This window comes from Dermochelys coriacea, chromosome 13 (genome assembly GCF_009764565.3).
Source record: "Dermochelys coriacea isolate rDerCor1 chromosome 13, rDerCor1.pri.v4, whole genome shotgun sequence".
In the NCBI taxonomy this organism is placed as follows: domain Eukaryota; kingdom Metazoa; phylum Chordata; order Testudines; family Dermochelyidae; genus Dermochelys; species Dermochelys coriacea.
The window spans coordinates 21118534-21132864 of NC_050080.1; the positions used below are offsets into that span (position 1 = coordinate 21118534).

At 51.7% G+C, this 14331-nt stretch overlaps 2 protein-coding genes across 2 annotated transcripts; one reads left to right on the forward strand and one right to left on the reverse strand.

Annotated features, from left to right (window-relative positions):
• Positions 1 to 1788: 1788 nt before the first annotated feature.
• On the reverse strand, positions 1789 to 11234 carry MANBAL (mannosidase beta like). The gene is made up of 3 exons (XM_043495487.1): positions 11186 to 11234; positions 5221 to 5417; positions 1789 to 2195 (listed from the first exon to the last, which is right to left on the reverse strand). Exons 1-3 carry the CDS (start codon positions 11223 to 11225, stop codon positions 2088 to 2090), a joined length of 345 nt encoding a protein of 114 aa, XP_043351422.1. The 5' UTR covers positions 11226 to 11234; the 3' UTR covers positions 1789 to 2087.
• LOC119842151 (translation initiation factor IF-2-like) lies at positions 11224 to 12825 on the forward strand. The gene has a single exon (XM_038370068.1). The coding sequence runs from the start codon at positions 11224 to 11226 to the stop codon at positions 12823 to 12825; it is 1602 nt and encodes a 533-aa protein (XP_038225996.1).
• The last annotated feature ends 1506 nt before the right edge of the window (positions 12826 to 14331 follow it).

A 14331-nucleotide genomic window follows, 5' to 3' on the forward strand; every position in this document is an offset into this window, starting at 1 on the left:
CAAAGAGTGACTAAAATTCGGACTGGCAATAAAATGATGGGTTGACATGGAAGCCTGTCATTTCAGGGCAATGGCCATACAGTCCCCATTAACTAGCATGCTATTTAGGCTGCAACACAGCCTCTGCCTTTCCAGCTATGTGCATGTTACCACCAAATACTTTGTGCTTCTGTAATAACAAATCAAAAACCCATCAAATCACAAGAAGAGGGACTACTTCAGTGGGCTAGGACACATGACCAGTGCTGATCTGTCCTCATTTTAAAAAGAATGGCAAACCCTAACTGCACCTACACTGGGAGAGCAACAATTATTTTCATTCCCTTGGAGTCTCTGGGCAGGAATATAGAGCAAAACAAGGAACTTGTGGCCTACAAAGATCACTGTTCCCTATCAACTGTTTCATAACATTTCTTTGCTCCATCGAGAGATCATTCTAGCTCTGGAGTTGGGGTAGAGGGTGGGTGGGGTCTTCTTTTGTCTATTAGTGTTTCATTCGGTACTCTGTTGAAAATTGTCTGCAGAACAAATGAAGAGTGAATTTACAGAAGGATTCTCCAAGTCAGGTTTTATCCACCACTAATGTGCTTCCAGCAACCAGTGACAGTGACATTCTGTGTAAGCAGGGAGGCAGAGCATCTGGGACAGTACCTACAGCACAGCTGAGAAGTGATCAGAAGTTTGAGTCAGACCCCTCTGAATCCAAAAAACCCCAGAAACACAAAAAGGAACAGATGGTTCAGTCTCTCTCTTCAGCAGTAGTAATTTGTAGAAGTGCAAACATATTGTTTTGCTTATATTTTAGACCAAATGGAGTGTAATATCTGATACCCACTAACAGGCATCAGTCCTGCAACTGGATCCATCCTGTGTCATTAATATCAGTAAGATGCAGCATAGTGGCAGGGATCTGCCCATGTGGATCTGACTGCAGGACTGAGGAATTAATCAATAGAACACTTTCCCTCAAAGCAGATCCTAGTGCTGCTCTGAATTCTGAGTGCATTTAAGCAGCGGTTCTCATACTAATGACCCACTAGTGATCAAACAAGCTGGCATGTGAGCTCTCATCAGGGGGTAGTGCTGCCCTATTGAGGCTCTGCTGCTGTATCACCATGCATGTTTATAATCCTTTCCAGCCACATTTAAATCTAACATTAGGTCTCTGGCCTCAAAGTGAGAGCCTGGAGGTGTATGGCTATACAGCAACAGACATCATCATCTATGCTGTGTTTCATGGCAAGCTTATTGTCCTGTGGATTTTGCATTGCCTCCTTTCCCCAGGGCAGGATAATAGCTGACTTCAGAAGGAGTTCAGTGAGAGGAGACACAGGATACCATGCTAGGCAAAGCTGCATGCACACCCAAAATTTGCCAAAGAACTTTATAGATGGGAGGTCTGATAAAATGATTTCCATGCTTTGCTAGCAGCAGAATGTGGTACATAGAGTTTCTGTTTGTTGTGGGCAGACAGTTTTCAAAACTCCTAACCTCTCTGCTGCTGCTTCCTATAATGGAACGTCTCTGTATTTTTAAGAGAGTCCTAGTCCTTACATTTTTTCAGTCCCTCTGACCACAGAAAGTTGAGGTTTCCATATTTTTTTCTTTCAGGCTGGAAGCAGAGGGGAAAGATGTTTCCATGACTAGAGTGGCTGAAGAAAGCAGTCCCAGAGTGGTAGCGATAGGGGCGAGTAAAAGCCCTGAGCTGGGCGACTCTGGACTCAGGGTAGTTATTACCTAAGAAGAATTTTTTTTTTTAAACGTAACAAAGCCATTACTACTAAGCCATAAAATGCAGTGATATATTTTAGATGTAACAACAATACAAGTGAATACAAAGCTGGGTGGTGTGATGTCCTTGATCCATCTGTCTTTAAAAGAATGACTTAGAAAAAGATATCCTCAGTGGCATACCACATGCCCCCCATTCCATGCCTTCACTTCACATCCCAGCCAGCATGGAGGAGATGCAAGTGTAAGCTTTCCCTCCCCATCAGAGGTGAGATGATCCATGCTGACTAGGACAGTTAAATTAACCATCTGGCTGTGTGCAGTCACTTGTCTTTAATGCTCCTTTACAAGGCCTTTTATCTCTTCTTCTTGGTTTCCTTCTTGGGTTTCTTGCTCAGCTGCGGAGCAGCCACCTTCGGCTTCTTCACCACCTCTGAACTTTTAGACTCAAAATTGTCAGAGTCCTACAACAGTCAATTAAGAAAGGGACAGTCAGTAATGTTTTCAGGCATGAGATTTGTATTTCACATCTCATCCCAGTTCAGAATCTGAGTGTCTATACCAAAAGGAGCAAGCAACTAATGTAAGGCCTTGTCAACATACACATCGCACCCGTTGGTTTAAACATGCAGTCTGTAAATTACTGATGCAAGCTAACCCCATGTTATCCAGATTTAATTTGATTTAGGAGTATCTATCTTATTTCTTACACTGGTTTAAAATCATACACTGTTACTGATGCAACTCTGGGTATAGACCAGACCTCAGAAGCTAAGCAGAACCACATTCCATTACCCAGTGAATTTGTTACACCCTATAGGGAAGACTCGGAGGAGGAAGAACAAAAAATACCTGTGACGGAGGGCAGGAAACAGAGAAGTGAAATAAAAAAATTCCAAATGGGAAGAACAGAAAAAGAATTCTGAAATCAGCTGTACATGTGCTGAAACATTCAACAGAGACTTTGCAAAAGAAAAACATCGTCATGCATCAGACAAACCCCTACTCCTCCAAAAAAACAAAAACAAACCAGCAGCAGGAATTTAAAGCTCAGAGTTTGTAATCAAGTCCCCAGATCTAGGAGAGAGTTAGAGACAAAGGTCTCTTCACCTGGACTAAGAAGGATAGCTTAGAGATATCCCAATCTCTTCCTTCAAGGGAGATGATAGGTAACATTTCTATTATGGGAAACAAACTCTAGTCATCTTGGAAAAATGCAAAGGAGCAGAGCCAGTCTCATCCCAGAAGGCACACACATGCAGATTGCCTTGTTTCATTAAATGAGTTTGGACATAAATATTGCTTATGCTTCTACATTTCTGTCAATCAATATGTGCCAACTGGAAAAGGACACACAAAAATGGCAGAGAAAGATGTGTTAGTTTTAAGCTTCCAAGAGAGAGTTACAGATAATGCAGGGGGAGGGGAGTAGCTGACAGTATCCTTTTAATCAATGAGCTTGGTTCAAATGTTTCTCAAGTTACAATGAGCTTGGTTCAAATGGTTCTCAAGTTGCTGCGCTATTACTATTCATATCTGTGTGGCCTTCCAAGGGAGGAGTTTTGGCTGGCTTGCTGAAGGATGCAATCGGTGCATGGGGAGCTGGGAAATACAGCAATACTGTGGAGAAATAGACCACTATGCAGTTCCTATTCAGGGATACAGAGTTCACTGCTGCCATACGATGATCACTGCTGCCTTCTAATGTTCAAAGCAAGGTAGTCTTCAAAGCCTGAAGCCTCCTCAAGTGAGGGAAGCTGTTCTGAATTCTACACAGACTCAAGCAGTTGGTGTCACTCCCATGACCAGAAGACATCTATTCTTGTTTATTAGCTTGTAAATTGATCATATGGGACTTGTCTGCAGCTTCTCTAAGAGGGCAGCATATATGTGTTGAAAATTTAACCACAGCATGTGCACGCCATGGGATGATTCCTTAAGCGTTACAACTCTCATTCAGTGCCTGGCTTTCAGCTCCCTATGACAAAGTGTGAACTCTCCTTATTGTTCACTTTCAAAGTTCAGGCCATTAAACGTTCCCCCCCAAATATAACAGGATCAAGAAAATGAAAGAAACCACATCTCCCTTCGAGCTGCAGCTTGCTCTCACACACACACACAGACACCCTTGAGCAGGTTCGGCATCTTCCATCTTAGAAATATATCTAAGATATTTTACATTCAGTGCATTATTGCGGTGTTCCAGGCTTCAGACACATGAAGTAGAGTTAATATTGTGATAAAGATACCCCTCATCCTTTCACAACAAGGATCAGATTTTCTAAACCAGGGGTTGGCAACCTTTGAGAAGTGGTGTGCCAAGTCTTCATTTATTTACTGTAATTTAAGGTTTTGCATGCCAGGGGCCGGCAGCTGGAACCCCAGACTGGCAGTGGGCTGAGCGGGACCGGCAGACGGAACCCCAGACCGGCAGCGGGGGCAGCAGACAGAACCCCAGATCGGCAGCAGACTGAGCCACTCAGCCTGCTGCCGACTCGGGGTTCTGTCCATCCAGACCGGCAGCAGGCTGAGTGGGGCCAGCGGCCGGGACCCCGGCTGGCAGCAGAGTGCCACTAAAAATCAGCACACATGCCACAGGTTGCCGACCCCTGTTCTAAACAAATCTATTATCAGTAGTAAAGAGAAGAAAACTTCCCAAGTTAAGTTGTTCCTGTAAATACTGGCCTCCATCCTACACATCAAGACAACTACATATATATAAAATCACTATGTATTGTGGTCTGATTGCCATCAGGAAAAGTTGGTGTAAAGACTAAAGACCCTACAAATGCAGGGGTTACCAAGTGCATTTGAATCTTGTTCTATCAGAACAGCCAGTTGGACTTTGATCACTCCAGTTTAGCCCATATTTACATTTTAACTCCATCTCACGTTGCTTTGTGCCCTGTAGTTTACATTATCGTCCCCCCCTTTTGCGGACTACAGCCAGGTGGCCTTCCACATGTCTGCACAGAGGTGGGAGTCAGTCCTGAAAGCTGTATTGCTGGTGCCAGCAAACACCAGGAAATTCAGATGTATCGCATGCAGCGATACCCTTTATCAAGGATTATGAAAAGGCAGACTCTACTCAGAGTGTGCCTTGACTCCCTTCTTGACCAACAGGGTAAAGAATGGACAAGACCAATACTAACATGGCAATGTAGATTTGAGACTGAAGTCAGCCCTTTGTCTGTGTGCTGGAAGAAATTGGGAGCAATGCAGAGGCAAGGACACTTAGCCCACATGAAAAGTGCTGCTCCTTTGTGCTGATGCTCAGAGAAGCCCTGGCAGGCTCAGCTGTTCCCACCTTCTGTGGCTGGGGAGTGGGTTGCAGTGACGTGGGACTGTTAAACTGGAAGAGAGGGAAAGGGATCCTTGCAGGAAAGAGAGGAAGTGCACTGAACTACAGAATTACTGATCAACCATTAGGTTCTGGCTACCACCACTCGATTGTGCCCACTCATGCTGGCACTGCAGAGAGCAACTTACTGTCTTATGGGATTTTGAAATTGGGAGGATTATGGCCAGGACACAGATCAGCTGGAAAATGGCTCCAAAAAAAGAGTCCATAGCGCAGCATGTTCTCCATGAATGTGGGCTCTGGGACTTCAGGGGGAGAGAATCCAGCTCGGCAGCCATGGCAGAAGCTCCTTCCTCCTTCACAAACACTCTTAAGAAGTCAGTTTCTACAGTGAAATAACCACAGAAGATTGTTTATTTTGAGGCATAGTTTCTAGAATTCAGTCAATTTTATTTTCCATTAAAAAACAATCTCACAGAATAAATGATTCTAGTGTCTCTAAAGGTGTTGTCATGCTTCAGAGCCAATAACAAGGAGGGGACTGAAACCCACACTTCAAACGCCTTAATCTTTTGCAAGCTGCTGACTAGAATAGCCTTCCGATGACCAGAATAGCTTGCTTATGGCTGGGAGGAGGCTAAACAAATTGCCACGTATGTGCTAGCCATACAGTGATAGCAGGACAGCAATGAGCAAGTATATATTTACCCCTGAAACGGAACATGTGATTGGACATTTATTACTACTTACATTTTGCATCACAGGAAAGTGTGCAGGTCTCAACCATGAACACAGCCCCATTGTACTAGAAACTGTACATACACATAGCAAAACAGTCCATGCCCTGAAAAGCGTACTAGCTAAATAGACAACACAGAGTATTATTATCCCCATTTGACAGATAGGCCCTGATCCAGCAAAGCACTTAACATGTGAGTTGACCCATAAAGTCAGAGGGACTACTCACATGCTTAAGTGCTTGGCTGAACTGAGGCCTCTGTGACTTGTCCAAGGTCACACAGGAAGATTGTGGTGGAGATGGGAATCGATCTCCTGAATCCCAGTTGGGTGCTTAAACCACAAGACCATTCTTCCTCTCCTTCTTAAATTTTATTCCAAATCATTTGCTAATGGAGAAGCCTATTCATTTTGTAAATCAGGGAAACAGCTTTCTATAATAATGATTAAGTCTCTTGCCAGAATTGCTCGATAAATTCAGACACTGCACCTGCCATGGTAGTCACAAGAGTGAAGCTTAAGTGATATGAGATGCTATCAGCACCCTGAGAGGCATGCTCACAGTTTTCCTATTTGTACTTGGGAGAGCTGATTTAACAAGACATCCCCTTATGCTGACATACAACATTAAAGGGGCAAGGTCAACTTAAAAGGTACCCATGTCCATAGGTATGTGCAGGATCAGGGTCTAAAACAGCAGGACCGGTGATTTATTGACTTGTGCACACATTTTCCTGTCCCCAGTGTTGAGGCAGTTTGTTTGCAGGATTTTGCTATAGGTGTGTTTCAGTTAGACACAGCAAAGCAACCTCTGTGTTTGTCTGACTGGGAGAGATATGACAAAAGAGTAAATGGCTTCTTTAAACTCTGTTTAAAATACAAGAGGCCAGTCCTTCAACTGGATCTGCCCTCAGAGCAGGGGCTGATGGGGCTCTACACAGGCACCTATACAGATCCAAATGCAGGACTAAGTCCAAAGTGGTGTCAAGCAAGCATGCTCAGAAGTAATTTTTTTCAACTTTCTTATTTTAAAATCTCCACCCAAACCAAGCAAAGTCAGAAATTCTTAATGAAGAACTGAGGCAGGAAAAATTTTAAACTTCAGTTATTTTGTTATCTGGCTTTGTTTAAAAAAGAAAAAAAAATTAGAACTTTTTTTTTTTAAAGATTGTATTCCCTGCCCTCATCCTTCTCATCAAATTGAAAAACAGCAAAAAGGATTTTTGCTCAAGCTTTCAACAAACAATAACTTTTTTATTTTTAAACACACTTCCACTAACCCCCACTGATACGTCAACCTACCAAAAATATATGTGCAAAAATAAACCAAAAAAGAGAACTGATACATACAGTGTGAAAATAGAGAACTCCTGATCTCATACTGCACAAATCTCCCTTCCATCCTTACTTATCTATTTCATATCTCATTGTGGCTTAGGGAAGTTTTCTAAAAATTTCCCCGGGGTGTTAGCGGCATCAGGAGCCCTAGTGTAGAAAGCATATCAGCTGCCACCACCATTTTAAGCACTGTGCCACTAGATCTGCTCACAGCAGATCTAATTTATACAGTAAAAAAAAAAAAATCCCACCACAGAAAAGTTTTCTAGTGTAGATAAGGCTCCTGCATCTAACATAAAGCCCAAACCTGCAAACATTTACATTTACACATGCATTTAACTTTACACACATTAGTACTCCCAGAGGGTCTAAGTTAAATACATGGCTTTGCAGGATCAGGGCCTTACTGCTGGGCAGAACGCTTCCAGCCCTTTGTCTTCACTGCAAAAAAAAGTGAGTCTTTACACCAAGTCTTTACCTCAGTGTAAAATCCTAGTGAAGACAAGGCACAGGTAGTTTTTATCTCAAAAAGCTAGTCAAACTAAACCCTAGCGAGACGTGGGGTTGACTTCAACTAGCTACATCAAGTAGCTACATCAAGGTAAAAACTAGCTGTGCCTTGTCTCATAAGAACGGCCATACCGGTCAGACCAAAGGTCCATCTAGCCCAGTATCCTGTCTTCCAACATTGGCCAATGCCAGGTGCCCCAGAAGGAATGAACAGAACAGGTAATCATCAAGCGATCCATTCCCTGTTGCCCATTCCCAGCCTCTGGCAAACAGAGGCTAGGGACACCATCCCTGCCCATCCTGGCTAATAGCCATTGATGGACCTATCCTCCATGAACTTGTCTCCACTAGGATTTTACATCAAGCTAGCTATCTCAATGTAAAAACACACTATTTTTGCAGAAGTGAAGACATAGGCACAGAGTTGTAACCCTGAAGCTAACAAGGAACTAGTCACAGTAGTGGATACCATGGGCTTAATCTGGCACCCATTGAAGTCAATGGAAGGTGTAACAACTGACTTCACTGAGTGCAGGATCAGGCCCTGTGCCCAGTGGTTAAGAGTTTTCAGGATCAGGACCACAGGTTATAAGCTCTACAGAAGAGGGAATGAATTTGACTGTCATTTTATGATGTTTGTACAGTGCCTAAAACAAGGGGGAGGAGGACAATGCCTCATTTGGGGCCTACCACAATATAGTTATACAGCACCATGCACACCAAAACCACTAAGAAACAATGCATCATAAATCCATCTTTGGGTAAAGACAAAGAATGACAGTGTCAGAGCAAAAGGTGAATGTTTCCAGTGATCTGGCCAGATCTGGGTATCTGAAGCTAGTCAGTAGGCCCCTCAATAGAAACAGCCTGATTTTCAAGGGTGTTGGGAGCCAGCAGCTCCCATTGGCTTCCATGGGATTTCAGGGTGCTCTGCTCTTCTGAAAATGAGACCACTTCTACTTACAGCTATGGGTTTAGGAGCCTAACTTTAGGTACCCATGTCTGACAGTTTTGGCCTGGGACTTTAATGGAAACAGATGAGCAGCCTTATAACTGAGTGACATCCTTCACGTTCAGGGTGTCTATTCACTCTTTGATAAAGTCGGTTAAGAGGACACCTGGTCCCAGGCAGATTATAAAGAAGAAACGAAGCAAGGGGATTCATTTGGTGCACGTTTTCAATTGTGAGCCATGCACGGGAGGATTCCCATTAACCTGATGAGACTCCTTCTGTCTATAACAAACAAAGGGGAGGCATTTTCCACTCCCCCAATCCCTACTTTAAAAACAAAAATCCCTTCCTGTTTTAGGTCTGGTGACTCAGACCCCTTCCTTATTCCGTTTTCCTGCCAGGCACAGCGCTCTCCTCTGCACCCCCAGCTGCACAAAAACCTTTCTGAGCATCCTGAGGTTGTATCTCACCTTCCCAACTTGTCTTGAGCATCCCCACCATCCCTTCCCTGATCCTCTGACCCCTGTCCCATCCTCTAAGCCCCCCATTCCTACCCTGATCCTCTGACCCCCATCCCATCCTCTAAGCCCCCCATTACTACCCGAATCCTCTGACCCCCATCCCATCCTCTGAGCCCCCCCATCCCCACCCCGATCCTCTGAGCCCCCCATCCCTACCCTGATCCTCTGAGCCCCGACCCATCCTGAGCCCCCCACCCCCACCCGATCCTCTGACCCCCGTCCCATCCTCTGAGCCCCCTCATCCCCACTCCGATCCTCTAACTCCCGTCCCATCCTCTAAGCCCACCCTCATCCCTACTCTGATCCTCTGACCCCCGTCCCATCGTCTGAGCCCCCCCATCCCCACCCCCATCTTCTGAGCCCCGACCCATCCTCTGAGCCCCCCCATCCCTACCCTGATCCTCTGAGCCCCGACCCATCCTCTGAGCCCCCCCATCCCTACCCCGATCCTCTGAGCCCCCCATCCTCTGAGCCCCCCCATCCCCACCCCGATCCTCTGAGCCCCCCATCCCTACCCCGATCCTCTGACCCCTGTCCCATCCTCTGAGCCCCCCTCATCCCCACCCCGATCCTCTAACTCCCGTCCCATCCTCTAAGCCCACCCCCATCCCCACCCTGATCCTCTGACCCCCGTCCCATCGTCTGAGCCCCCCCATCCCCACCCCCATCTTTTGAGCCCCGACCCATCCTCTGAGCCCCCCCATCCCTACCCTGATCCTCTGAGCCCCGACCCATCGTCTGAGCCCCCCCATCCCCACCCGATCCTCTGAGCCCCGACCCATCTTCTGAGCCCCCCCATCCCCACCCGATCCTCTGAGCCCCCCCATCCCCACCCCGATCCTGAGCCCTGACCCATCCTCTAAGCCCCCCATCCTCTGAGCCCCCCCATCCCCACCCCGATCCTCTGAGCCCCGACCCATCGTCTGAGCCCCCCCATCCCCACCCGATCCTCTGAGCCCCCCCATCCCCACCCCGATCCTCTGAGCCCTGACCCATCCTCTGAGCCCCCCATCCCTACCCCGATCCTCTAAGCCCCCCATCCTCTGAGCCCCCCCATCCCCACCCCGATCCTCTGAGCCCCGACCCATCGTCTGAGCCCCCCCATCCCCACCCGATCCTCTGAGCCCCGACCCATCGTCTGAGCCCCCCCATCCCCACCCCGATCCTCTGAGCCCTGACCCATCCTCTGAGCCCCCCCATCCCTACCCCGATCCTCTGAGCCCCGACCCATCCTCTGAGCCCCTCCATCCCCACCCGATCCTCTGAGCCCCGACCCATCGTCTGAGCCCCCCACCCCCACCCGATCCTCTGAGCCCCGACCCATTCTCTGAGCCCCCCCATCCCTACCCCGATCCTCTGAGCCCCGACCCATCCTCTGAGCCCCCCACCCCCACCCGATCCTCTGAGCCCCGACCCATCCTCTGAGCCCCCCACCCCCACCCGATCCTCTGAGCCCCCCTATCCCCACCCGATCCTCTGAGCCCCGACCCATCGTCTGAGCCCCCCCATCCCCACCCCGATCCTCTGAGCCCTGACCCATCCTCTGAGCCCCCCCATCCCTACCCCGATCCTCTGAGCCCCGACCCATCCTCTGAGCCCCTCCATCCCTACCCCGATCCTCTGAGCCCCGACCCATCGTCTGAGCCCCCCACCCCCACCCGATCCTCTGAGCCCCGACCCATCGTCTGAGCCCCCCACCCCCACCCGATCCTCTGAGCCCCGACCCATCGTCTGAGCCCCCCACCCCCACCCGATCCTCTGAGCCCCGACCCATCCTCTGAGCCCCCCCATCCCCACCCGATCCTCTGAGCCCCTCCACACTCCCCCTCCCCCGCGCCTCTCACCTCCCGCTCCAGCAGCGAGGCCTCGCCGCCCGGGAAGCGATTCCTCCCAGCGCCGCAGGAAGCGCTTCCTCCCCCCGCTCCCGTAGCAACCAGCTCCGGGCCGGCGTTGCTAGGGCCCTCCCCCACCCCGCCGCGCCGAGAGGGGGCGGGGCACATGTGACCCTTCCCCCACCGCGAGCATTGTTGGCAGCCCCCCGCTTGAGCCACGTGCGGCGAGCGGGGCAGCGCGCAGACCCCGGCCGCCCCTTACCCCGGGCCCGGCGGGCAGGGAGCTGCTCTGCCCGGCCCATGTCCGCAGGCTGGAGCTGGGCCCGTGCTGCAGCGCTCAGAGCCCGAGCCCCGGGGGGCACGGGAGGGGGCGGACTCCAGTGGGGGCCCCGATCCTGCAGCCAGGCCCCAGGGGGCACGGACAGGGGGCGGACTCCAGTGGGGGCCCCGATCCTGCAGCCAGCCCCCGGGGGGCACGGACAGGGGGCGGACTCCAGTGGGGGCCCCGATCCTGCAGCCAGGCCCCGGGGGGCACGGACAGGGGGCGGACTCCAGTGGGGGCCCCGATCCTGCAGCCAGGCCCCAGGGGGCACGGACAGGGGGCGGACTCCAGTGGGGGCCCCGATCCTGCAGCCAGCCCCCGGGGGGCACGGACAGGGGGCGGACTCCAGTGGAGGCCCCGATCCTGCAGCCAGGCCCCAGGGGGCACGGACAGGGGGCGGACTCCAGTGGGGGCCCCGATCCTGCAGCCAGGCCCCAGGGGGCACGGACAGGGGGCGGACTCCAGTGGGGGCCCCGATCCTGCAGCCAGCCCCCGGGGGGCACGGACAGGGGGCGGACTCCAGTGGGGGCCCCGATCCTGCAGCCAGCCCCCGGGGGGCACGGACAGGGGGCGGACTCCAGTGGGGGCCCCGATCCTGCAGCCAGCCCCCGGGGGGCACGGACAGGGGGCGGACTCCAGTGGGGGCCCCGATCCTGCAGCCAGGCCCCAGGGGGCACGGACAGGGGGCGGACTCCAGTGGGGCCCCGATCCTGCAGCCAGCCCCCGGGGGGCACGGACAGGGGGCGGACTCCAGTGGGGGCCCCGATCCTGCAGCCAGCCCCCGGGGGGGCACGGACAGGGGGCGGACTCCAGTGGGGGCCCCGATCCTGCAGCCAGCCCCCGGGGGGCACGGACAGGGGGCGGACTCCAGTGGGGGCCCCGATCCTGCAGCCAGCCCCCGGGGGGCACGGACAGGGGGCGGACTCCAGTGGGGGCCCCGATCCTGCAGCCAGCCCCCGGGGGGCACGGACAGGGGGCGGACTCCAGTGGGGGCCCCGATCCTGCAGCCAGCCCCCGGGGGGCACGGACAGGGGGCGGACTCCAGTGGGGGCCCCGATCCTGCAGCCAGGCCCCAGGGGGCACGGACAGGGGGCGGACTCCAGTGGGGGCCCCGATCCTGCAGCCAGCCCCGGGGGGCACGGACAGGGGGCGGACTCCAGTGGGGGCCCCGACCCTGCAGCCAGCCCCCGGGGGGCACGGACAGGGGGCGGACTCCAGTGGGGGCCCCGATCCTGCAGCCAGCCCCCGGGGGGCACGGACAGGGGGCGGACTCCAGTGGGGGCCCCGATCCTGCAGCCAGCCCCCGGGGGGCACGGACAGGGGGCGGACTCCAGTGGGGGCCCCGATCCTGCAGCCAGGCCCCAGGGGGCACGGACAGGGGGCGGACTCCAGTGGGGGCCCCGATCCTGCAGCCAGGCCCCAGGGGGCACGGACAGGGGGCGGACTCCAGTGGGGGCCCCGATCCTGCAGCCAGCCCCCGGGGGGCACGGGAGGGAGCGGACTCCAGTGGGGGCCCCGATCCTGCAGCCAGCCCCCGGGGGGCACGGGAGGGGTTGCGTGTGCTAACGCTTTTCCGATAGTGGGGTGTTTTAGCATGAGACGTTTGAGCATGCGCTCTCCTCCACCCTGGCCCTGGCCCTGGCCCTCCCGGAGACTCAGGCACTGTTGCAGGTTTCAGAGTAGCGGCCGTGTTAGTCTGTATCCGCAAAAAAGAACAGGAGGACTTGTGGCACCTTAGAGACTCACCCATTTATTTGAGCATAAGCTTTCGTGAGCGGCAGCTCAATCCGATGAAGCGGGCTGTCGCTCACGAAAGCTTATGCTCAAATATATGGGTGAGTCTCTAAGGTGCCACAAGTCCCCCTGTTCTTGTTGCAGGGGTGGCTCCTTTAAGTGGGGCTCGCGGAACCCCGTCCCATTGCCCCCCATTCTTCACCTATCAGACTGGGGCAGGTGGAGCTCGGGGCTTCTGCCCTGGCGGGATGGGGAGTCATGGGGCTTCAGCCCCAGGGCAGGCACCTGCTGCGGCTCGGGGCTTCAGCAGAAGTGGGGCTGAAGCCCCAAACCCCAGCAGGCGCGCCCCCCATGGCTTAAGTCTCGAGCCGTGGCAAGCGCACCCAACTCTCGAGCTTCTGCAATTTATCGTATGTGGCTCAAAGGGTAAATTTGGCCACCCCTGTAATATGGTGATGAGGACGCCAGTAGCACCGGAATAGAACAGAGGGTTTAACTCTGTCCCATAAACATATTATACTAAATCTAAGTGGGATCCTAATTATTCCCCCCCATTCCCTTCATTTTGGGGTTATTTTCTTCCTACTCCTAATTTCTGGTCCCTCCTCTTTCTTCCTTCACATAGGTTTGCTCAGGCGATGCTGCAGCCTGTCTCCTTTAGATTTATCATCTCCACCCAATTGTTCCGCTTCTGCAATCCCTTATCTCACCCTCAAAATATTTAGCTGTCATTTAAGTTTATTTCTACTGTTTGCTTCAGTGGCCTCAGGCAATTTATTCCAGATGTGTCTTGTTCTGTATATAATCGGCAACCCGTTTAATGTTACTTTCCTGATTTTCAGAAAGCAGGTGGTTTTGGAAACCCCTTCTAGTCTGGCTCTACCTTATATCAAACCCTTTCATAATCCTGAATACGCAGGTAAGGTCACTTTGAAGTCCCTCTGCTTCTTCACATTCAAATAGGACCACTGTCTCAAGACTTCTCTTTTCAATCATGCATTCAGCCTGAATGCTCTACATTGGGGCCAGCTCTGGAGCAGTAACATCCAGAGGACATGTTTCCAAATACCAGGTCCAAAATAGCTTGTGATTCTGTTGTCTGTATTCAACAAAATTGCCTAAGGAAGCAATCTTGCACAGTGCTGCCTCCTCGATCTACATGTTCCCCTCAAGATTGGTGCGTTATCTAAATATATATGAATAATTAACACAGGCCACCCTCCCATCTATGATCAATCATCTGATTTTCCATTTTCACAGGCTTCTTTTTACCTGTAATTTTCCTGAGCTTATCTCCTTAAAGTGCTTTGGCACAACTATTATGAATTGCACTTCAGTCTGTGCTGCGTCCA

Bases quoted from the DNA above. Each gene is read 5' to 3' on its own strand.
- LOC119842151 (XM_038370068.1), top strand. From the start codon at position 11,224: ATGTCCGCAGGCTGGAGCTGGGCCCGTGCTGCAGCGCTCAGAGCCCGA.
- MANBAL (XM_043495487.1), bottom strand. From the start codon at position 11,225: ATGGGCCGGGCAGAGCAGCTCCCTGCCCGCCGGGCCCGGG. The intron at 5,418-11,185 runs GTAAGGGGCGGC...ATTTCACTGTAG, and splicing joins CCCTGCCCGCCGGGCCCGGG to AAACTGACTTCTTAAGAGTG. The intron at 2,196-5,220 runs GTAAGTTGCTCT...TGACTGTTGTAG, and splicing joins TTTCAAAATCCCATAAGACA to GACTCTGACAATTTTGAGTC.